At 44.2% G+C, this 23440-nt stretch overlaps 2 protein-coding genes and 1 long non-coding RNA gene across 5 annotated transcripts in view; 1 reads left to right on the plus strand and 2 right to left on the minus strand.

The window, feature by feature from the left end:
• The first annotated feature begins 1239 nt into the window (after positions 1-1239).
• Positions 1240-5645, plus strand: LOC119341875 (protein POOR HOMOLOGOUS SYNAPSIS 1-like). Of its 3 annotated transcripts, none has more exons than XM_037613723.1 (10): positions 1240-1693; positions 2755-2871; positions 3050-3115; positions 3905-4011; positions 4107-4282; positions 4384-4553; positions 4704-4731; positions 4803-4924; positions 5023-5050; positions 5222-5645. In XM_037613723.1, exons 1-10 carry the CDS (start codon positions 1385-1387, stop codon positions 5284-5286), a joined length of 1188 nt encoding a protein of 395 aa, XP_037469620.1. In that variant the 5' UTR covers positions 1240-1384; the 3' UTR covers positions 5287-5645. The 3 variants fall into 3 exon arrangements, with proteins under 3 accessions (XP_037469620.1, XP_037469618.1, XP_037469619.1); XM_037613721.1 differs by having other exon boundaries at positions 1241-1693; positions 4363-4553; XM_037613722.1 differs by having other exon boundaries at positions 1242-1693; positions 4363-4553; positions 4821-4924.
• An 83-nt stretch (positions 5646-5728) lies between these two features.
• Positions 5729-7315, minus strand: LOC119341876 (peroxidase 5-like). The gene is made up of 2 exons (XM_037613724.1): positions 6986-7315; positions 5729-6897 (listed from the first exon to the last, which is right to left on the minus strand). Exons 1-2 carry the CDS (start codon positions 7217-7219, stop codon positions 6010-6012), a joined length of 1122 nt encoding a protein of 373 aa, XP_037469621.1. The 5' UTR covers positions 7220-7315; the 3' UTR covers positions 5729-6009.
• Positions 7316-15521: 8206 nt separating this feature from the next.
• The window catches only part of LOC119341438, a 14549-nt gene continuing 6630 nt past the window's right edge, over positions 15522-23440 (minus strand). Inside the window, exons 2-3 of the long non-coding RNA XR_005165102.1 lie at positions 16258-16419; positions 15522-15985 (exon numbers count right to left, since the gene is read on the minus strand). This is a non-coding gene — a long non-coding RNA (uncharacterized LOC119341438). The remainder of the gene's footprint in view (positions 15986-16257; positions 16420-23440) is intronic.

The following is a 23440-nucleotide window of genomic DNA, read 5'->3' on the forward strand; positions in this document are numbered from 1 at the left end:
GATGTATCAACTCCCCCAAGCTTAGACCTTCTTTACTCCCAAGCAAAAGCCGATATCGGAAATCATGACCACACGTTTGGAGAGAGAGAGGTGTCGATAAAAACAAAATATGAACATAGTAGCATCATGATAATTATTATAGCAGCAACATTTATTATCATAAAACTTCTCATGAGCAAGTATTCATCACAACAACGAAGTATAAGGCATAAACTTTCTTGAAAACTAACATACTATGTTCTCAGTCAACAATGCAATTACAATTCATCATATTTTCAGGGAGGTTCTCATGTCGGAGCTTTTTTAGCAAGTTCACATACTCAACCATCATTTAGTTTTCTATAATTGCTAACACTCACAACATATATATGGAGCAAAAAGTTTCAGCCAGACACATACAAAGATAGGGGCTTATATGGGTGTGTTTGGATTGTGGCCAAAGTACACCTTAACAAAATTTTGGTCATGACCCAAAGATTGGTCTTTGTTTGGATGGTTGCCAATTTTTTGGCATGCCAATGAACTATAGCCAACTCTAGTTCATTTTTCTTGCCAATGTTGGCCAAATCATGGGCAACCAAAATTTTGGCTAGCCAATGCTTTGGTGGGGCAACCTTGGACACAAACCAAACACACACATAATTTCGCCTCCCAACTTATTCATCTCAAGGGTGATGTCAACAACAATAACTCATGATCACTCATATCCAACTGGATACGCTCCTCTGTAACTTAGCTCATATACAATCAATCCACCAAAATAGAAGTATGGTCTTACACCTCACGGTGACCCGAACTTGGGTAAATCCCTTGTGTTGATTGTTCATTCTGCTCTTTATGTTCGTCGATCCACAGTCGAACCGCATAGGGGCCGTTGTCGGTCCCATAGATTGTTGTACCTCGACAGAAGGTTAGCCTTTTTGTGGTTGCTATCGGGTTAACGAGCATGTGTTTTTGTCCAACCCAAGTAGTGTTTTTTTTAGGATCAAAACCCAAGTAGTGTTTTTTTTTTTTTTTGAGAATTACCCAAGTAGTGTTTTGATGGGTGGACTTCTATCATGTTTGTATGGCTAGGCTGAGTTGGACTATTTTAAGAAAAATCAACTGAAATTGAATGGGGGTCAGTCGATTTCAATTATATATGAATGTTATCTGTCCGTTGGATCACAATCAACGGCGAATCAAAACTCACTGAACCAAATTCTGAATTCAGGCAATTCTTCCATAGCCGTTCCCTTTACTTTTCTCTTTCTTTCATGAGCCAGCCGTTACGAGGCATAGCAGCTGCTACATTCACTCACACCATTGCGCACCGAAAGGCGCTACAAAACCCCAAAGCAAAACGGCAGATACGGAAATACTACCTCGGCATCGGCGTCGCGCCATGGTGGCGGTGGGCGTCGGCGACGACGGCTGGGCGCGGCTCACCTCGCGCTCTGACGCCGCGGAGGGCCTGGGGCGGAGGCAGGAATGGGAGGTGGAGTTCGCCCGCTACTTCGCTTCCCCCCTGCGCGACACCTCGACGACGACGACGACGCCGCCGCCGCCCGGCGTCCGTTACGTCACCAGCGCCACGGATTGCCATCCCGGCGCCTGGCTCCCCGCCGCCACGCCTGCCGCTCTTCGCGTCTCCCGCTCCAGCCACCCCTCCGCGGCCCCAGTCCTCACCGTCTCCGTCATCGGTGTCGTCTTCGTCCGTACCGTCTCCCTTCCCTTCCCCTCTTCTTATCTGCGTGGCTGCTTGGTGTTATGTGTTTGGTGAATTCGATTCGTTGTGCGCACTTGTTTGTGAAGGAATTTGGGGATCGGGTTGGCTGTGGTTTTGACGAGTCTGCTGGTGTTACATGTGCTCTGAATTCATTTGCTTCATGAACTTGTGAGGATGTGTTGGGATATGATACTACACGCAGATTGTGATGGTGTGGATTTTGAAAGAGGACCTGATGCCCGCCCCCCTCCCCCTTTTTTAATGAGGAGACCTGATGCCCTGATATTTGTGTATTGTACTCCACTGTGTAGGTGGAATCCATTCATGTTTCCATGCAATCAACAAGTGTAAAAACAAGGCTCGTTATCATCCTAGTATTCTCTATTTTTTTTTTCCATGCACGTACTGTACCTCTCTAATCTGCAAATCGTGCCTGAGAAAAGAAATGGTGAATGCTGTGTTAGTGTTCAGACATGAGATGAGGCGTCAGGGATATTGATGTTTCTGTGTGTTCATGATGTTGTTATTTATAGTAAGTTTGTGGATCATTTGAATTGTTCTGCATAAACATATTTGTTCTTTGGTCAGATTTCTATATTGAGTCCTGCCATACCATCGTTTTGTACCAATTTTTCGGGCATTCTGTCCTGTGTGCACTATTGGTCTTTAGGTATTTACTGTAATAGTTATAATATGCATATGCTTCAGGCTATGCCATGCTTTCATGGCCTTTAGGCAGAGAAAATTAACTTGATGATCTTTTTATCTCAGTGGGTGCTGTAAATAATTCTGAAAAAAAGTCCCGCGTGTATATGTGGGATAACCTTGAGAACCTGCAAAGTTTTGTGAAAAATGCTTTCGTTTTGTAGCTAGGGTGGGGATCCTAGTTCTTCAACAATTTCTTCTAAATTGCACGTTTATTGTTATGTTTATTATTCTACAGAAGTTACACAAGTTTGCGAAGTCTCTGTTCTAACATTGTTTTGCTGGATACCCCCTTTTCTTCACTTAGCTAGCTAGCATTGTCGCCTTTGCTTGTGGCACAGGAGGAGCACTTTGTGTCTATCCTCAACTTCTCATGGCCTCAGCTCACATGTGGGGGACAATGCCCAGGAAGTGGGAGCAGGGTGCTCTTTGTGAGCTTTTGTGATAAATCCAAGCAGGCAAGTTTTGTATAACTCAAATGTGATTCTGCTGACTGGCTTAGTTGAGTCCAGATTTGAAAGTATTCAGAACAGATGGAGGTTGTGTTCATATGATGTTTATGCACATGGCGTTTTCGCATTCTTAATAACAAAAATATGTGTATAGTCATGATCACATCAGTTACTCTCGCTGCAGATACAGAAGTTTGCTCTACGTTTCCCACAGCTCAGTGATGTGGAGTCGTTCTTAAATTGTGTGAAGGTGGAATTTCCTCTCTTTCTGATATCCTAACCATGTGAAGCTGTGACGTTATGTGGAGTCTTGGGACTTCTTATGCCATCTTTTCTTACCGGCTCCTTTCCATGGTCACTTGTAATACAGTATTACACATGCTGTATACTTGTATTCAGAATGGAAAGTTGGAGATATCATTATGACATCTTTTAAGCGTAGTTGCCTATTCTTTGTGTGAGCTTGTACAGAGAAATAAAAATGTAATATCAATTTATGCCAACTACCAAATAAAGTTAGTCTTATGCAAAGGACAGCAGGCAGTTGTAGATCAACAGTACATATAATTATGTGTGGACAAGCAATCTTTCGAAAAATTCCTTAGTATTTACCGAATTTGTGCTACCTTTTCTGAGTTATGTACAACCAATATTTGATGGGTGTATCCATTCTTCACTAATGTTGAATGTACATCCCTAATGTAATATGCGCACATGGCTACATATTGTTACAGTGCTGGATGGAACCATGTAGGTGCTTTTGGCACTCCAGCTCAGTTTAACTTCACTATATTTGCTCCTGTGCCCAGATTACCTTTTTTGAAAACAAAAAATTGCGGTGGTGATAGTTATCACTTATAGCATTTCTGCACAACTTAAATTGCAGGGGTGCTACACCACTACTGCAGTTGTGAATTGACCATTCATGCTAGTTATAAAATTTATTTTGGTATACAGAGAAAGGAAGATCTTCACTAGTTTCAGTTTTGCTTCGTGAGCTTTGTCAAGCACTAAATTAATTTCTGTTGTCGGTTAAAAGGAATGCTTAGGTGACACCATGGATATTGCATCATCTGGATGCGACTACATATGTGAAGATTCATCATCACGATCAGAATACATTGCTTCCAATGAACTTCCCCACAGGTGAAACGCTAGAGCTGTTTTGCATTTATATGCTGCACGACATAATCTCTGTGATAACATAATACTATAATGCATGGGCCTGATGATGCTTCAAGCTTTGAGGAGCCAGCTTCAGATCACAGGACAGAGGCACCAGCATTATGCTACCATGAGGAACCAGACCTGCCTGTTTCTGAACCTCTCCTTACTTCCAACATTGACAATATCAACTCTGGTTTCCCTCTTAGTTTCACTGAAATGCTGACAAATTTGTCATCTGAGACTGAATATGGTTAGTGAATTCCTGTTTGATTAGGTTATACTTAAAGCACATTTTATTTATTTTGTTTTTTCTTGGTTTATGCATGAAAGCATTGTGCATGTACGGATCAGATGCGGTGGACCTGCATCAACTGGGTGGAACTGACCATCCTCAAGATGTATTGTATGGCGGATCAGATGCGGAGGACCTGCATCAAACTGACCATCCTCAAGAGATAATATATGGCGGATCAGATGCGGAGGACCTGCATCAACTGAGTGGAACTGACCGTCCTCAAGAGGTAATGTATGCTAAATACTGCAAATGTTATGTTCAACTGACCGTCCTATAACAATAAGCCAAGCGATTCTGGCCCCTCTAGTCTCGTCTTTTTAAATACTGCAAAAAAAATCTACATAAGTAATGTTCTTTATATTTGTAATTTTTGCAGGTGTTCACACAAGATACTTGTCATGATGGTACAAAAAAATTCAGCTTCATTTGGCGCTTATGTGTCTTGACGTTTCCATTTTTTCTGACATGTATACAGTATTTCCTTCAATGGCAGTTGCCAGTAATGAAAATACTGCTGATAAAGAAACTGATACTAGCAAGTCAACAAAAGAAATTGATACTAGTAAATCAACAAGTGATATTATGGCAAGGATAAAGGTATTTTTTTCTCATCGAGAATCTCCAAGTTGCTCCGCTAGTTTTTCCCTCTTAATTCAACATAGAGTTATCTTATGTTTATTGTTTTACTTTTGCAGACATATATGGCTGATGAGTCATTCCATGGTACGCTTTCTACCCCACCTTCTTGCAGCGCTAGTAAAGTAATAAGATAAACAAAAGGGATATAATAAAATCATTTTTCTCAGCATTATCATCACCACTACATAGAATCCTGCATAGAATCCTCGCTTCACCGCCCTGTGTTGTATTGATTTTGTGCTTTCCCTTTTGTAGATATGCTGTCCAAGCTTGAGAGAGTCATTGATGAACTGGGTGTGGACTTGTCAGTCTACTCCTAGATATATATATATAGGCAAAGCTCCTCATTGCCGTGTGAAGCCTCTGTGTTTCCCTGCTCCGCTGGAAATTGAAATGCAGAATGTGGTGGTAGTTCACTCGGTGGTTCCTGAATTGTTGCTTCTAAATTCTAATCCTAGCAAAGTAGTCACGTACGCATGGATAGGAACTTAGCGGGGTTTATATATTGTGCATCATTGTGTTATAGTATGTACATTGGTGTGTTGTGTTATGCCTATGCTGCTGCGTGAGAACAGATGGTACGAAAATGGCAAATCATGTAGTACATGTGTTGGTTTATAAATATATGTATAAGTGGCCCTGCATAATGATATACTAGGATCAAGGGTCATTGATAACACTAGCATTGTACTGTAGTATGGATAAAACGGTAGAAGTACTAGTTGAAGAACAAGTCACACAATACTTGTTATCTGTACCAAGGGATGGTTTATTCGGTTTCACATTTATTCCAAGCTGATAAGTAGTAACAACCGTACAAACGGCACAAGCATGACATATATGAGTACATGATTGGCTCAAGCCATATTCATCATTAGACCGAAGACAGTAATAACAATAAAATGGCGACCAATGCAAACTTAAACTTGACAGCTGCGCCGGAGTGGGTATATATAGAGGTAGAGCAGCAGGCTGGTCCGTCTAGGAATAGGAGTAGGAGAGCCGAGAGGAGATGGATGGATGTGGATGGCAAAGGCAACTTATTAGTTCTGCTGGAAGCCCCGGATGAACCAGTTGATCATCTGGAGCATGGGGTGCTTGGGGGGCTTGAGAAAGTGGATGGGCATCCAGCGTACCCCCTTGGCCTTGTTCACCATCCGGCAGTCCCGCCTGATCTGCCCCTTGTTCTTCTTGATGATCACGTCCAGCTTGCTCACCTTCTGCATCGCCTCCCCGAACCTCTGCTGGAACAGCGCGTCGTCCTTGGCGTACTGCTCCACCAGCGGCCTCGTCTGCGGGTCCAGGGCCAGCGTGTTGTCCGAGGTCAGCAGGCCCCGCCGCGCCAGCAGCTCCTGGTAGTAGGCGTTGTCCAGCTTCTCCCCGGTGCGCTCGTCGAAGTTCACCTTGGGCGCCTGCTGCGGGTTGTCGTCCGGCTTGGGCCGCGGGCACATCTTCCGCAGCCGCTGCGCGAACGCCGGGTCCAGCGACGGGTCGATGTCCGCCGTCTTGGAGAAGCCGTAGATGCGGTTGGAGAACATGAAGCAGTGCGCGCCCCCGATGGAGTGCGCGCCGGAGAGCGTCACCAGGTCCTCCTGCGACAGGCCCCGGCTCGCGAACAGCTCCGTCAGCCGCGGCACCGTGTGCCCGGGGACCGGGAAGTTGCCCGGCAGGTCGGCCATCCGGGAGTGCGTGCCGTCGCGCCGCCCGGCCGGCACCTCGTAGCTCGGGAGCCCCGCCGCCACCGCCGCGTCGCGCGCCGCGAACGACAGGATGTCGGAGCACGACACCGTGCGCGGGCACATGGCCTCGATGCTCGCCTTGGCCACGTCGATGGTCTGCAGGCCGTGCAGGGTGAACCCGTTCGCCGACGACTCCTTCTCCGGGACCTCGCCCGACGGAGACTCGTCCAGCAGGATGGACGAGTCGCACCCCTACACACACATTAAGAAACATTCTGCATTGGCTGGCATGGCTCGTGGTGATCACCGATCATACATACATACATACATACATACATACCGTGATGAAGCAGTCGTGGAAGAAGATGCGGATGAGGCCCGGGGCGATGGTGTGGTCCATGCCGTAGTCGTTCATCACCACGTCGCGGACCACCTGCTCCGCCTCCGGGCACGTCTTGTTGTAGAACCCCACCGTCAGGCCTTCCACGACGACCGCCTCCACGACGGCGAGGCGCGGGCCCGTCGCCAGCACAAGGGAGACTAGGAGCAGCATCGCCATCGAGAGCCGCGACATGCCGGCCGGTTCAAGCAGCACAAGGGAGAAGAGGTGAGGCGAGCTACAGGAGATGGCTCGACGGAATGAGCTGCATATTTGTTGGAAGCAGGGGGGGCTGTGGAAGCTTAAGTGCGTGTTTGTTTCCAGAGGTCGAGCAACTTTTAAGCCTCATATTCTTTAGCCGGCCACTTGCTGTTTGTGGAGGCTGTTCTAAGAATAGGCCCGTCGACGGACGGTCAAACTAGCCTGGATATATTTGGCAGCTACCAAAAAACAACAGAATGTTGTTTACGCCATGTGATAACCACATGCGAGGCTAGAATAATGGGGAATTGTATGCACTCCCAGAAAATCAAGGTAGTAGTTTTTAGGCATTCGAGAGCTCTACGTCAAAACACAACAAATTTCTTCTCATTAAGTGGTTTTTCGAAATTTATCAGTTCTCGCCTGCGACGGACCAACCCTATCAGAGTCATCATATCGGCCCGTTGAGCATAATAACTGCCAATAGGTTGATTTTGGCCGAAAGACCACTCTAGCAGAGTCACAATTCTAGTTGTTTCCTTGCAGAATTTGCACACACAATGAGGGTAACAGAGAAGTGTAATGCTTACACATTGTTGTTGCATTGGAAGTCATGATCCGTGAGTTTCTAACCTCTTTGCCAAGGATTTCTTAATCACAAGATGATGATTTACTCAAGGGCATGTTGGACCCGCGCTTCAATCATTTAGCAAAACAACCTGCAAAAGATGTTGTGTTCATCGTCAGAATATCACTTGCTTGCACCAGGGTTAATCTTTAATCAAGGCCTTCAATGTGACTAGCTGGTGACGCGCGCTTTGCTGCGCCGTTTTTCACTTTTAGTTGTAAGTTCAGCATTTTTTAGATTATTAGAGTCGGTTGTTTTATTGTGGGTTAAGCTTTTTTCGCGTTATTACGATCAGTTGTTTTGTTGTGTGTTGGGTTGGGTTTTAAGGCGCTGTTTGGACAAAAAAAGGGAAATATATAAAAATCCTACAATCCTAGGAATAGGAAAGATATCAAGTAATTTTAATAAAATAGGAAACAAAAGAACCATAGGGAGATCAGGTGTTCCGATGAGAACAATATAACATACTCATTTTCAAAATAATCAAAATTTTAGGATTGTTCTATGTATTTTTTTTATTAAGATTGAGTGGCCCATATAAAAATATATTAACATCTACAAAGTAAAATTCACTTCATTAGATTTCTTATAAATATATTTTCATAGTATTATACATGTTTAGATTGTATATTTTTCAGATTTTATACAAACTTAGTTAAACTTAAAAATGCAGGAAAAGGTTGCGTACAATAGACCCAAAGTGGTCGGACACTTCACCGGACCCTGCGCAATTGGGAGCTACATGCATCAGGCTACCTCCTCTTTTGTTAAACTTAGAAATGATTGACTTATAAAATCCTAAAACATCGAATATTTTGAAACAAAGGGGACAAGAATTAAGGGCAGATAAGAAATAGAGTTCACAAACTTTGCTTATGAGCACTTGAAACATTATCCATACGGTGGAATTAAATTGATATCCCCAGGACCTGGTTGTTAGCAGCATGGAGTGATTTTTTTTGGTAACAGTCAATACTTAAGGCAAAAATTACCAGGCAGCTATTATTAATCTAGAAAACTACGGTGCCCTCTCACACGCAAACCGGATAGGGTTCCTCCTCCTCCTCCTCCTCCTCCTTCTCCAAAAAGAAAGTTAGAGTTCGTGCCTCTCGCCGGCGCCGGCGCAAGTCCGCCTCGTCTCCGGTGGCCCTAGGGCCATGGAGGCGTGGTGGATCCTGGCAGGGGCCGGCGGGAGGGCTCCGTTTTTAGTCGTTTTTTTCAATCTTGTTAGGGTTTGTGTCCTATTCAGGAAGGCGAGACGGCGGCGGCTCCCTGAAGATGGAATAAAGGTCTCCCCGCCTAGCCTCCGTTCCGACGGTGCGTCTAGCATCATTGGTGGGCGTGTGGAGGTGTGTCTCCGGCAGATCTATCTTTGGTGGATTTGCTCGGATCTCGTCGTTGTTCGTCTACGTTCGTGTGTCTTCGGTTTGGATCCTTCCGATCTACGTTATTTTTCTTCGGCGACGGTTGCTGTTCTGGGATGCTGGTCCTATGGGGCCTTAGCACGACGACTTCCCGACTGTCTACTACAACAAGTTGTGCCCGGCTCCGGCGATGGAGGGGCGATGACGGCGGCGCGCCTTCGGCTCGCTTCGGTGCTTGTAGTCGTCGCTAGGTGGTCTACGAGTCTGGATGTAATTTTTATTTCTGGTATTCGTTGTACTGCCATGATTGAAGATGAATAGATTGGGAGTTTTCCCGTAAAAAAATTACCAGGCAGCTGCCACGTCCTTGGGAGTGCACTCCAACCACCAAGCATCCACCCATATGGGGCCACGAATGCTAAATATAGCCCTGATGCACCAGAGCTTCCCTTTTCCAAGGAGCTTAGTATCCGATATGCAACACATGCATAGGCTTACCATTCCCAAGCATTTAAACCTATCGCAATAAACAAGCTAACCGTCATTGACAAAGCTGTGTGGAGGTAGGGGGCTATCGCCCCCGCCTAGGACCAAATTGTGAAGATTTTTTTTTTGGAAAGGGCTTTGTTTGAATAAAATACTATGTAGAATTTTTGTTGGGGTCTTCACTGAAATACACCTTCAGCAATCCAAAGACCCTTGAAGAAAAAGTGAAGGTAAATAACAATATAATCAGTGAGAAAACGCAATTCAAGAAAAAGCTCTTCCGATCAATGTCATTCATAATCCAGATACTACTACCTCCGTCCGGGTTTAAAGGGTCGTTTGGCCACCCAGTCGAATCCACCTCTTTAAGGTCACGTGCATGCAAGAGCCAAGTACTATAGGCAGTTGACTCAACGCAAAAAGCGAGTACTACCTCCATCCAGGTGCATAGGGCGTCAAATAAAAAAATAGTCTTACAAATATGTAAGTCACCATGCATGGAAGGAGCTCCTCATTCCCCTGCGATCATTGATCTTCATTTTATATGATGCTATTTTCATTGATTGATGCATTAAGTAGGACTTGCATGCCGCTCTTAAGGAATTAATGACATGAAAACCCAACGTAATGGTTGGCTCTTCTTAAAGGAACTACTCACACATGGTCATGGAGGAAGCAAGGTTGATGAAGATGGCTCTGACAATGGCTTCTCCTCCAGCAAGGCTCCAGAATAGGGCTCCTGAAAGGATCTCTTCCGAACAGGGGCTTACGACAACAGATGGTTTTGGTATTTATATGAATTTGTGGCGATGGGATTGGACTAAGGTAGTGCTTGTGGGCCCCACATGGACAAGGGGCGTGGTCACCTCCTGGCCGCGCCACCTATCCTTGTGGGTCCCTCGTGACTCGCCTCAATCTCTCCCGAAGCTTCTTGTGTTTCTTGTCGCCCAAAAAATCATGTTTAAATCAGCAACGTATTTTGACCTCTGTAGATATTGATTTCCCGCAAAACCAAAAACAAGCGGAAAACAGTTACTGACACTGGGCACTAAAATAATAGGTTGGTCCATGCAAAAAATATAAATTAATATAAAATTATATAAATATGGTAATATAATAGCATGAAATAATAAAAATTATAAATACGTTTGAAACGTATCAGTGCCTGGTGGCCGATGATGTCTACTACGCAACTTTATTCTAATAGACTCTGTTGGGTCTTCAACCGTAGAGTTTTGTAGGAAAGTAGCAAATTTTACTGAAGTGGATGACCTAAAGTTTATCAATCCGTGGGAGGTGCATGGTGAAGATGGTCTCTCTCAAACAACTATGCAATCAAATATAAGAAATCTTTTGTGCCCCCAACATACCCAATACAGTTGTCAATTGTATAGGTGCACTAGTTCAACGAAGAAATGATAATAGAAGTGTAATATAGATGATAAAAACAATTTTTTATAATCTGAACAATTAAAAACAGCAAGGTATAGAAAATAGGAAAAGCAAGCAACGTTGTCCCAATGCTTAGAAATAAGGCTTAGGGTTCATACTTTCACTAGTGTAATCTTTCAACATCATTAACATAATGAATCACATAACAATCCCTCAAAGTGTGGCAAAGAATCACTCCAAAGTCTCTATTCCTATCAGAGAAAGTAGGATGAAATCGTTTAGGTAGTAAACCACCTCAAAGTTGTGTTTCCAATCAATCTTATGAACCGCCCCAAAGTGTCATGAATAGTTCTAGAGATCGTACTACGACAACACCATCTGATACACATCAATCAACTCTAATGTCAACTAGATAGCCCAATATCACCACAAGTATCCGCGAGTGAGACATGCACCATGTGATCTCAAATACAAAATATTCAATCCAACATAAAGAAACCTCAAAGAGCAAGACTCAATTCACCACGAATATAAGAGAGGGAGGTGAACATCATGTGATCCAACTATATTGATAAAACTCATGATACATCAAGATCGTGCCAAATCAAGAACACAAGAGAGAGAGAGAGAGATCAAACACATAGGTACTGATACAAACCCTCAGCCCCAAGGATGAACTACTCACGCATCACCATGGAGGCAACAAGGATGATGAAGATGGCCTCCATAGGGTGCCAAAAAAGGCCTCCAGATGAGATCGCTTCAAAACAGAGGCTTGTGGCGACAGAATAAAAGTTCTAGATTTCTTTCTGGGGATTTCTCAATTTATAGGATTTTTCAGCATCGGAATCAGGCCAAAAGGAGTTATGAGGGCCCACAAGCTCAGGTGGCACTCCCGTCCCCATAGAGCGCGCCATGTGAACTTGTGGCCACCTTGTGGGTCTTCTAGTCGTTCCTCGAAGCTTCGGGAGTCCCTTATGTTACAAAAAAAGTCAAAAAGTTTCGTTGTATTTGGACTTCGTTTGATATGGTTTTTCTGTAATAACTAAAAACAAGCAGAAAACAAGAACTAACACTAGACACTAGATTAATATGTTAGTCCATAAAAATAATATAGAAGTGCATCAAAACCATGTAGAACTCATGTAAATATAGCATGAATACTTCATAAATTATAGAGACGTTAGAGACGTATCACCTGACTACCAGGGTACATATATATTCTTCGTGCAGCAAGCTGGCCCTGGAGAGCAAGGAAGAGATGTGACGAAACCTCAACTCCTCGTTGATGGATTTATACATTGTTGCTCCTTTGAATTTGTTGCTCAAAGTAGTAGATGCATAGGCAGGGAAGTGTGGCCAATGGCATTGATTTGTGGATGACATGGAAAGTGAAGCGTTTGGAGTAATAAGACGATGAGCAAAGGAGAGTTTGGAATAAGTGGAGTGGAGTCATTTACCAGAAGTGGAAGCGCATGGGGTGGTAGAGGGAAGCCCAAGGGAAAATATCCAGTGATACCGTGCATAGGGTGATACGCTGATACAAGGCCATGTGGTGCGTTAGATGTGAGAAGAAGGGACAAGATCAAGTTGCTAGCATATTTACATGTCCCTCCTTGGAGCACTTGCATCTTACCACAAGAAAGCAACATTTTTTTGCAAAAATTGCCCAAGTCCACATGGCAGAGAACAGATCGATATGTACCGGGAACAGAATTAAACAGATTAGCACGTGCAAGCAGTGTATTCTCAGTGTAGGATGGCACTCAGGACATCAATTAGGCAGTTCTGCAGGTGATGATATAAATCAACCCTAAGCTGATAGTTCATGTAGAATAGCGGTGGAATATGTGTGGTTCCAACTACACGAAGACGTTTCGTTTGGTTTTGGGACAACGGGCAACACCCTTTCATTCATTCATATAATCTCATCATTACAAACAACATCCTGATAACATCAACAACAACAACAACAACAACAAAGCCTTTAGTCCCAAACAAGTTGGGGTAGGCTAGAGGTGAAACCCATAAGATCTCGCAACCAACTCATGGCTCTGGCACATGGATAGCAAGCTTCCACGCACCCCTGTCCATAGCTAGCTCTTTGTCGATACTCCAATCCTTCAGGTCTCTCTTAACGGACTCCTCCCATGTCAAAATCGGTCGACCCCGCCCTCTCTTGACATTCTCCGCACGCTTTAGCCGTCCGCTATGCACTGGAGCTTCTGGAGGCCTGCGCTGAATATGCCCAAACCATCTCAAACGATGTTGGACAAGCTTCTCCTCAATTGGTGCTACCCCAACTCTATCTCGTATATCATCATTCCGGACTCGATCCTTCCTCGTGTGGCCACACATCCATCTCAACATACGCATCTCCGCCACACCTAACTGTTGAACATGTCGCCTTTTAGTCGGCCAACACTCCGCGCCATACAACATTGCGGGTCGAACCGCCGTCCTGTAGAACTTGCCTTTTAGCTTTTGTGGCACTCTCTTGTCACAGAGAATGCCAGAAGCTTGGCGCCACTTCATCCATCCGGCTTTGATTCGATGGTTCACATCTTCATCAATACCCCCATCCTCCTGCAACATTGACCCCAAATACCGAAAGGTGTCCTTCCGAGGTACCACCTGGCCATCAAGGCTAACCTCCTCCTCCTCGCAGCTAGTAGTACTGAAACCGCACCTCATGTACTCGGTTTTAGTTCTACTAAGCCTAAACCCTTTCGATTCCAAGGTTTGTCTCCATAACTCTAACTTCCTATTTACCCCCGTCCGACTATCGTCAACTAGCACCACATCATCCGCAAAGAGCATACACCATGGGATATCTCCTTGTATACCCCTTGTGACCTCATCCATCACCAATGCAAAAAGATAAGGGCTCAAAGCTGACCCCTGATGCAGTCCTATCTTAATCGGGAAGTCATCGGTGTCGACATCACTTGTTCGAACGCTTGTCACAACATTATTGTACATGTCCTTGATGAGGGTAATGTACTTTGCTGGGACTTTGTGTTTCTCCAAGGCCCACCACATGACATTCCGCGGTATCTTATCATAGGCCTTCTCCAAGTCAATGAACACCATATGCAAGTCCTTTTTATGCTCCCTATATCTCTCCATAAGTTGTCGTGCCAAGAAAATGGCTTCCATGGTCGACCTCCCAGGCATGAAACCAAACTGATTTTTGGTCACGCTTGTCATTCTTCTTAAGCGGTGCTCAATGACTCTCTCCCATAGCTTCATTGTATGGCTCATCAGCTTAATTCCACGGTAATTAGTACAACTCTGAACATCCCCCTTGTTCTTGAAGATTGGTACTAATATACTCCGTCTCCATTCTTCTGGCATCTTGTTTGCCCGAAAAATGAGGTTGAAAAGCTTGGTTAGCCATACTATCGCTATGTCCCCGAGACCTTTCCACACCTCAATGGGGATACAATCAGGGCCCATCGCCTTGCCTCCTTTCATCCTTTTTAAAGCCTCCTTCACCTCAGACTTCTGGATGCGCCGCACAAAACGCATGCTGGTCTCATCAAAGGAGTCATTCAGTTCAATGGTAGAACTCTCATTCTCCCCATTGAACAGCTTATCGAAGTACTCCCACCATCTATGCTTAATCTCTTCGTCCTTCACCAAGAGTTGGCCTGCTCCGTCCTTGATGCATTTGACTTGGCCAATATCCCTGGTCTTCCTCTCCCGGATCTTAGCCATCTTATAGATGTCCCTTTCACCTTCCTTCGTGCCTAACCGTTGGTAGAGGTCCTCATATGCCCGACCCCTTGCTTCACCAACAGCTCGCTTTGCGGCCTTCTTCGCCATCTTGTACTTCTCTATGTTGTCTGCACTCCTATCCAGGTATAGGCGTCTGAAGCAATCTTTCTTCTCTTTAAGCGCCTTCTGGACATCATCATTCCACCACCAGGTATCCTTATCTTCGCTTCTCCTTCCCCTGGACACTCCAAACTCCTCCGAGGCCACCTTACGAATGCAAGTCGCCATCTTCATCCACACATTGTCCGCATCCACTCCTTCCTCCCAAGGGCCCTCCTTAAATACCCTCTCCTTGAACACCTGAGCTACCTCCCCCTTGAGCTTCCACCACTTCGTTCTAGCGACCTTGGCACGCTTATCCCGCTGGACACGAATTCGAAAGCGGAAGTCAGCAACCACCAGCTTATGTTGGGGTACAACACTCTCCCCAGGTATCACCTTACAGTCTAGGCACGCACGCCTATCTTCTCTTCTCGAGAGGATGAAATCAATCTGGCTAGAGTGTTGGCCACTACTAAAAGTCACCAGATGTGATTCTCTCTTTCTAAAGAGGGTGTTAGCTACAATCATGTTGTAGGCTAGAGCAAAGCTTAAGACATCTTCTCCTGATAACATCAGGTACACAATTATACAAGCAGGGCCCAACATCATGCTCACCCGATTTTGCCAAAACATGGGTTGCCTCAGTACATCGATTTACATGCTTGATGCTCTAATATTAATATCTCCGAGTTTATGAATGAATTTCTATTCACTCTATTGTTGATACCTTGCCTATCACGAATTCATTGAACCGAAAAAATGGACTACGACAAGAAAAGTTTTTGTTTAGGCATTTCCGCAAAATAACAAATGCACGATCATCATGAACACCATGAGAACCACTTTGGTCTTCGACTTCTTGAGATGCAGCGGGAGTGCACAACTCAACTTTGGCACGGGCCAAAGGAGCATCTGCCGCCGAAGGCGCACGACTCACCGGCAAGAAAGCTCATGCACAACCTGGTCTTGAAGATGTTCTCAAGTCCCATTGGCTTCCCGATCTCCCCCTCGCTGCCTAGGTCCAGGTTGTTCACATCGTTTGTAACATCCTGCTCATGTTTGTGGTGGCTGCTAGGAAAGTAATCGAGGAAACGATAGTGGTAGTTAAATCGGCAGTTGTAGGTGCTGCACAATGAAAGAAAAAGAAGATCCACCGCGACGAAAATAAGAGAGAATTATCCAGCTGTTACAAGTATAGCTGGCAGTTGTAGCAAATTTTTGTTGATACAAAAGGTTGTTGTTCACAATATGACATCCTTTCAGAAAAAGATCTGGAGTTCTAATTGAACAACATGATATTTATGATTGCAGAATATTAATCTGAAAAACCTGGTGCATACCTTTTTCAATTTTGCTTTCTGCCTGAGCAAAACTCCTTTGTGCACTTGGACATAGTTCCTTCCTGAATTTTTTTTCCAAATACATTCGTGACAAGATAGGAGCCACTTGTTTTGATTTCACTGCATACCCGTCAATCATAATTTTTCATCTAATTTTTTGCCCTACAAGAATCACCATTAGCATGTGCACTGGACGCCAACAAACCATAGAGCTAACAACAGACACTCACTATGGACAGGTGTAGATTCATAGTTGACAGATTTGCTGCAGGACTCAAATCACCATCTCATAGTTAATGCAAGTGAAATATGACAACAAGTATTTCAATATCAGCCGGTAACACTATTGAACATTCAAATAATGTAAGCCTAACTATCCTAGCAATTAGCTATAACAAGCAAAGCTACATGTAGCCGCACCATATAAATTTGAAATGGCAAGAACTTGGACAGCAGTACAACACTATTGGCACATACATAAGCAACAAAGTAGCAGTGAACATGTAATGAGTTCAGCTTGCCAAGTATGAAATGATTGTTACCCCTCCTCCACATCATCATTCTATTGTTTAGAATAACAGTGTTGACATCTTATTAATTCATAATATTTGTTAAATGACAGCAAAGTCACTGTATCTTTTCACCTAAGGAGCCCAGTTATTTGCGCCCATACTATATCAAATCCAGAAAATGTTTTGACCCAAGAATGCATGATTCTGGTTGTTCCCAATTATTGTTGGCGTGGAAGTTTATGCACCTTTCAAATCTCAGTGTCTTACATATCATTAGTGAAGCAAAATAATAAAGAAATCTTTGGCTTAAATAACTGAAATGAAAAATAATAATATAATGACATCTGCTACTTCAGTCCATGTGCAACCCCCTAATGATTGGCCAGGGAAGAATTCGTACCAAGCTATCAACAAATGCTTATATACCAAGCATCGGTTCTTAAGGATGAGATTGTTAGAGGACAACAAAATTCTTGAAAACAAAATTCTTGCGATAATGCTTAGACAGGTACTCAGACTGCTTGATACTATTTAATAGATGTGATACTAGTTACTAGATGTCATGAAATTGTGTAATAGCAAGCGATGCATATAATAATTTATAAAGGGCCTTTACACTTTTCTAATTCGAGTTGCTCAGAACTGAGAATAGCTTCAGTTGTCTTTCAGTTTTAATTTTTTTGCCACGTCAAGCCTAGGAGTTGTGATACTCCAGCCCCTGTCTAATACTAGCCCATGACTTGTTGAAGGAATTTGTCAAACATAGAAGCGCATTCTTGCGTGCCTATATATGCTCAAACGTTTGCACACTAGTAGAAAAAGGGTCAAACGAGAAGCACATTAGTGCCGGTTTGTATTTGAGCCGGCACAAATATATACATTAGTGCCGGTTCCAACGGCTAGCCGGGCCGCTCTCATTAATACCGGTTCGTGGCTAACCTTTAGCACCGTTTCGTGCCACGAACCGGTACTAATGAGAGTGGTGGCAGGATGTTGTTAATCTGGGCCCCCTCCAGCACTTTTAGTACCGGTTCTTGGCACGAACCGGTACTAAAGGTCGTCCTACATAAACCATTCGTCCACCCGAGCTCGCTCTGTTCTTCCCCTTTCCCCTCTCCTCTCTGTTCTTCCCCTCTTCCTCTCGAGCTCATCACACATTTTGCCCAAAATTTGTCAAGATTTGAAGGCCCCCATCCATTCAAATGATCACAAAGGTTAGCAACTTTGTCCTTTCATCTCTCATTGCTAGATTAGCTCTTGCAATGCTTTATATAGTTATTAATTTGTGAGTTTAGTAATTTGGGAGGAAATATATATATATATGTGCTAGTATTTGATTTATATGCAATTTGAGGTCAAAAATAACACTTAGTTTGCATATGTAGGTGTGTTTACTTAGTGCCTTCTAAATCTCTGTCGTAACCACCGTCGATCGCCCGCACCGTCCCGTCGCCAGCACCACCTTGTGGTGAGCCTCTTGTTCATGAAATTTTATATAAAAAATTGATATTTGTGTGATTTGGATATATAGTTACTCGTATAATAATTATCTTACCCATACGTTGTTTGTTATACATAGTGCCATGGTTTTGATATCCGTCCCCGTTGGCCCTCGTCCTTGTTATGATTCGGATGTGGTATATTCTCTTTTAAAACTATTTGTTGCATTTCGTGTTTATGACAAATTATGCCCATCAAGTTGACATAGATATTTTTATCTAGGAGGTATGTGAACCGGAAATTCCAACCGACCCTATTGTCGAGAGGTTAAATTTAGTTGAAAGAGAAAACGAGTACTTGAAAGAAAAATTGAAAAGAATTGAGGGGGAGAAGATGGAATTGGAGTTGCATGTTGCCGATGTCGTCGATGATCACAAGATCAAGATGGAGAAAATGCGCTTGAAGATTAGAAAAATTGAAAAATATGCCATCGATAGTGAGGCTTGGTATCATTATGCTGTTGGATAATTGTTGCCTTAGTTGCGATCTTGATCGCATTTGTTGTTGCATTTAAATGCTTTAGCTAGAGAGTTGTTTGTTTGTTGCATTTAAGTGTTGTATGAACTTTATGTATGAACTTGTATTAATTTGGTCTATTCGGTGTTGTGTAATGAAGATGAGCCGGCAATGGATGTACGATGATCGATGCTCTCCCCAGTTTGTTGAGGGCGTGCATACTTTTCTGCTTGCGGCTGAGGCAAACAAGCGGGCGGATGGTTTTATGCCTTGTCCATGTGCTGGCCGTAAGAATGGTCGCAATTACTCTACGTCAAGAACCATTCACGTCCACCTGTTTGAGTCCGGTTTCATGCCCCACTATAATGTTTGGACCAAGCACGGAGAAAGAGGGGTTATGATGGAAGACAATAAAGAAGAAGAGGACGACGACAGCTATCCTGGCCATGGGTTCCCTGAATACGATGATACAACAATGGGGGAAGAAGCTGAGCCGGTAATGCGGGAAGAAGCTGAGCCGGTAATGCGGGAAGAAGCTGAGCCGGCAATGCGGGAAGAAGCTGAAGAAGAGGCATCAGATGAGCCCGTTGATGATCTAGGTCGGGCCATTGCCGATGCAAAGAGAAACTGCGCAAGTGATTTGGAGAAGAAGAAGTTGCAGCGCATGTTAGAGGATCACAAAAAATTGTTGTACCCGAATTGCATAGGTGACAAGAAAAAGCTGGGCACCACACTGGAATTGCTGCAATGGAAGGCAGAGAATGGTGTATCTGATAAGGGATTTGGAAAGTTGCTGGTAATGATAAAGGATATGCTTCCAAAGGACAACGAATTGCCCGAGAGTACGTACGAAGCAAAGAAGGTTGTCTGCCCTCTAGGGTTAGAGGTGCAGAAGATACATGCATGCCCTAATGATTGCATCCTCTACCGCGGTGAGTACGAGGATTTGAACGCTTGCCCGGTATGTGGTGCATTGCGCTATAAGATCAGCCGCGATGAGCATGGTGATGTCGAGGGCGAGCGCCCCAGGAAGAAGATTCCTGCAAAGGTGATGTGGTATTCTCCTATAATACCACGGTTGAAATGTTTGTTCCAAAACAAAGAGCATGCCAAGGTGATGCGATGGCACAGAGAAGACCTTAAGAAAGACGGAAAGTTGAGAGTACCAGCTGACGGGTCGCAGTGGAGAAAAATTGAAAGAAAGTACGGGAAGGAGTTTGCAGATGACGCAAGGAGCGTATGGTTTGGTCTAAGCGCAGATGGCATTAATCCTTTTGGGGAGCAGAGCAGCAACCATAGCACCTGGCCTGTGACTCTATGTTTGTATAACCTTCCTCCTTGGTTGTGCATGAAGCGGAAGTTCATTATGATGCCAGTGCTCATCCAAGGCCCTAAGCAACCCGGCAACGACATTGATGTGTATCTAAGGCCATTAGTTGAAGAACTCTTACAACTGTGGAATGGAACAGGTGTACGTGCGTGGGATGAGCACATGGGGGAAGAATTTGACCTAAAGGCGTTGCTGTTCGTGACCATCAATGATTGGCCTGCTCTCAGTAACCTTTCAGGACAAACAAACAAGGGATACCGCGGATGCACGCACTGTTTGGATGATACCGATAGTATATATTTGAATAGTTGTAAGAAGAATGTGTACCTGGGACATCGTCGATTTTTTCCGAGCAGGCATCCCGTAAGAAAGAAAGGCAAGTATTTCAAAGGTGAGGCGGATCACCGAACGAAGCCTCGCCACCGTACTGGTGCTGATGTACATGATATGGTCAAGGATTTGAAGGTGATATTTGGAAACGGTCCTGGCGGACAAGCTGTTCCAAAGGACGCTGACGGACGCGCACCCATGTGGAAGAAGAAATCTATATTTTGGGACCTGCCATATTGGAAAGACCTAGAGGTCCGCTCCGCAATCAACGTGATGCACGTGACGAAGAATCTTTGTGTGACCCTACTTGGCTTCTTGGGCGTGTATGGGAAGACAAAAGATACACCTGAGGCACGGGAGGACCAGCAACGTATGCACAGAGAAGACGGCATACATCAGGGTCATGCAAACTACGCTCTTACCAAAGAAGAGAAGGAAATCTTCTTTGAATGCCTGCTCAGTATTAAGGTACCGTCTGGCTTCTCGTCGAATATAAAGGGAATAATAAACATGGCAGAGAAAAAGTTCCAGAACCTAAAGTCTCATGACTGCCACGTGATTATGACGCAACTGCTTCCGGTTGCATTGAGGGGGCTTCTACCGGAAAATGTTCGATTAGCCATTGTGAAGCTATGTGCATTTCTCAATGCAATCTCTCAGAAGGTAATCGATCCAGAAATCATACCAAGGTTACAGAATGATTTGGTGCAATATCTTGTCAGTTTCGAGTTGGTGTTCCCACCATCCTTCTTCAACATCATGACGCACGTCCTAGTTCACCTATGCGAAGAGATTAACGTTTTGGGTCCTGTATTTCTACACAATATGTTCCCCTTTGAGAGGTTCATGGGAGTCTTAAAGAAATATGTTCATAACCGCGCTAGGCCAGAAGGAAGCATCTCCAAGGGCCATCAAAATAAGGAGGTCATTGAGTTTTGTATTGACTTTATTCCTGACCTTAAGCCGATTGGTATTCCTGAATCGCGGCATAAGGGCAGACTGGATGGAAAAGGCACGCTAGGAGGGGAACAAATAGTCTCTCACTGAAGCACACTACACAGTTCTACAGAATTCCACCTTGGTGGCTCCGTATATGAATGAACACAAGAATTTGCTACGCTCCAAACACCCGGAGCGGTCTGATGACTGGATTACACGTGAACAAACCAGGAGTTTCGCCAGCTGGTTGCAGACACGTACCATGCATGACACCTCTATTGAAGATGACCTGTACTTGCTGTCCCAGTTACCATATTTGAATATAATGACTTTTAAAGGGTATGCGATAAATGGTAATACATTTTACACGATCGCCCAAGATAAGAAGAGCACCAACCAAAATAGTGGTGTCCGCTTTGATGCAGAAACCAAGACGGGAAAGGAAACATATTATGGTTATATACAGGACATATGGGAACTTGACTATCGGCGTGGTTTAAAGGTCCCTTTGTTTCGGTGCAAATGGGTCAATATGACACGAGGCGGGGTAACGGAAGACCCGCAGTACGGAATGACAACAGTGGATCTCAACAATCTTGCGTATGCAGACGAACCATTCGTCCTAGCCAATGATGTGGCACGGGTTTTCTATGTGAAGGACATGTCTATCAAGCCAAGAAAAAGAAAAGATAAGGAAGCGAAAGCATCGTACGATGAGCCAAAGCGGCACATAGTTCTTTCTGGGAAGAGAAACATCGTGGGAGTGGATGACAAGACAGACAAGTCAGAAGATTATGAAAAGTTTGATGAAATTGCTCCATTCACAGTGAATATTGACCCGAGCATCCCGTTAAATGATGAAGATTTTCCATGGTTACGGCGCAAAGGGACACACGCGAAGAAAAAGTTTCACACCCGAAGATCTGGAATGTGATCGGCTTCACTAGCTATCATCACTTTCTTCTGTGTTTCGCACCGAGAGGTGAATCTCTGTAATAGTTAGGGTAGTTATGTGTTTTGGCATATGAAACGCGAAGAAATTTTATATGCAAACAAATTCACACTAATTTCAAATAATTCAAAATTTAAACTATTCAAATTTGAAAACTACGGGCACTAACAGAAAAAATAGCAGAAAAGAAAGAAAAACTATAGCTGAAAAGAAAAAAACTATATAAAAAAACTACTCAAAAATAAATAGAAGAAAATATATATAGCAGAAAAGAAGAAACTACTCAGAAATAAATATAAGAAAAAATAAAGTAGAAAAGAAAAAAAAATTATATTTGCTATTTTTCAATCGTTTACAAAATGACCGTGAAATTGAAAATCACTACAAAATGAACTCTGAAAATGTTAAATTTTGGCAAACTAGATGAAAAACTACTCACAAATAAATAGAAGAAAATAAATATAACAGAAAAGAAAAAACTATACAAAAAACTACGCAAAAATAAATAGAAGAAAATAAAGCAGAAAAGAAAAAAACTATAAAAAAAATTGGGGCGCTGCCCTGTGGGCCTGATAGGCCACAGGTGTGTAATTACAGGCGTTAAAGGCCCAGCAGACTCACAGGGCAGCGCGCAGAGTTTAAGCCCACAAGCCTGCTAGCTATATAGAGGAGTTCGAAGTGGTAGCCATGGCTGGGTTTATAAACCAGCGCGGCTGCCCTTCGCCCGGCGAGGTGGGACTAAACTTTGGGGTGGCAGCGCGACCCCTTTAGTACCGGGTCGTGGCACAAACCGGTACTAAAGGGGGGTCCTTTAGTACCGGTTTGTGCCACCACCCGGTACTAAAGGGGGTCGCTTCCCGCCGCTTGGCCTGGCCAAAACAGGCCTTTAGTACCGGTTGGTGGCTCCAACCGGTACTAAAGGTGCCTTCTATATATACTCGACTTACGAAATTTCCATTCTTCCTCTGTTTCCGTCGTCTGCGTCGTCGTCGCCGCCCCCGTCCCCATCGCCGCCCTCGTCTCCGTCGCCGCCCCCGTCCCCGTCGTCTCCGTCGCTGCCCCGGGCCCGCCCCCGTCCCCGTCGCCGCCCCCATCCCCGTCGCCGCCCTCGTCTCCGTCACCGCCCCCGTCCCCGTCGCCGCCCCCATCCCCGTCGCCGTCGTC

This window comes from Triticum dicoccoides, chromosome 7B (genome assembly GCF_002162155.2).
Source record: "Triticum dicoccoides isolate Atlit2015 ecotype Zavitan chromosome 7B, WEW_v2.0, whole genome shotgun sequence".
In the NCBI taxonomy this organism is placed as follows: Eukaryota; Viridiplantae; Streptophyta; class Magnoliopsida; order Poales; family Poaceae; genus Triticum; species Triticum dicoccoides.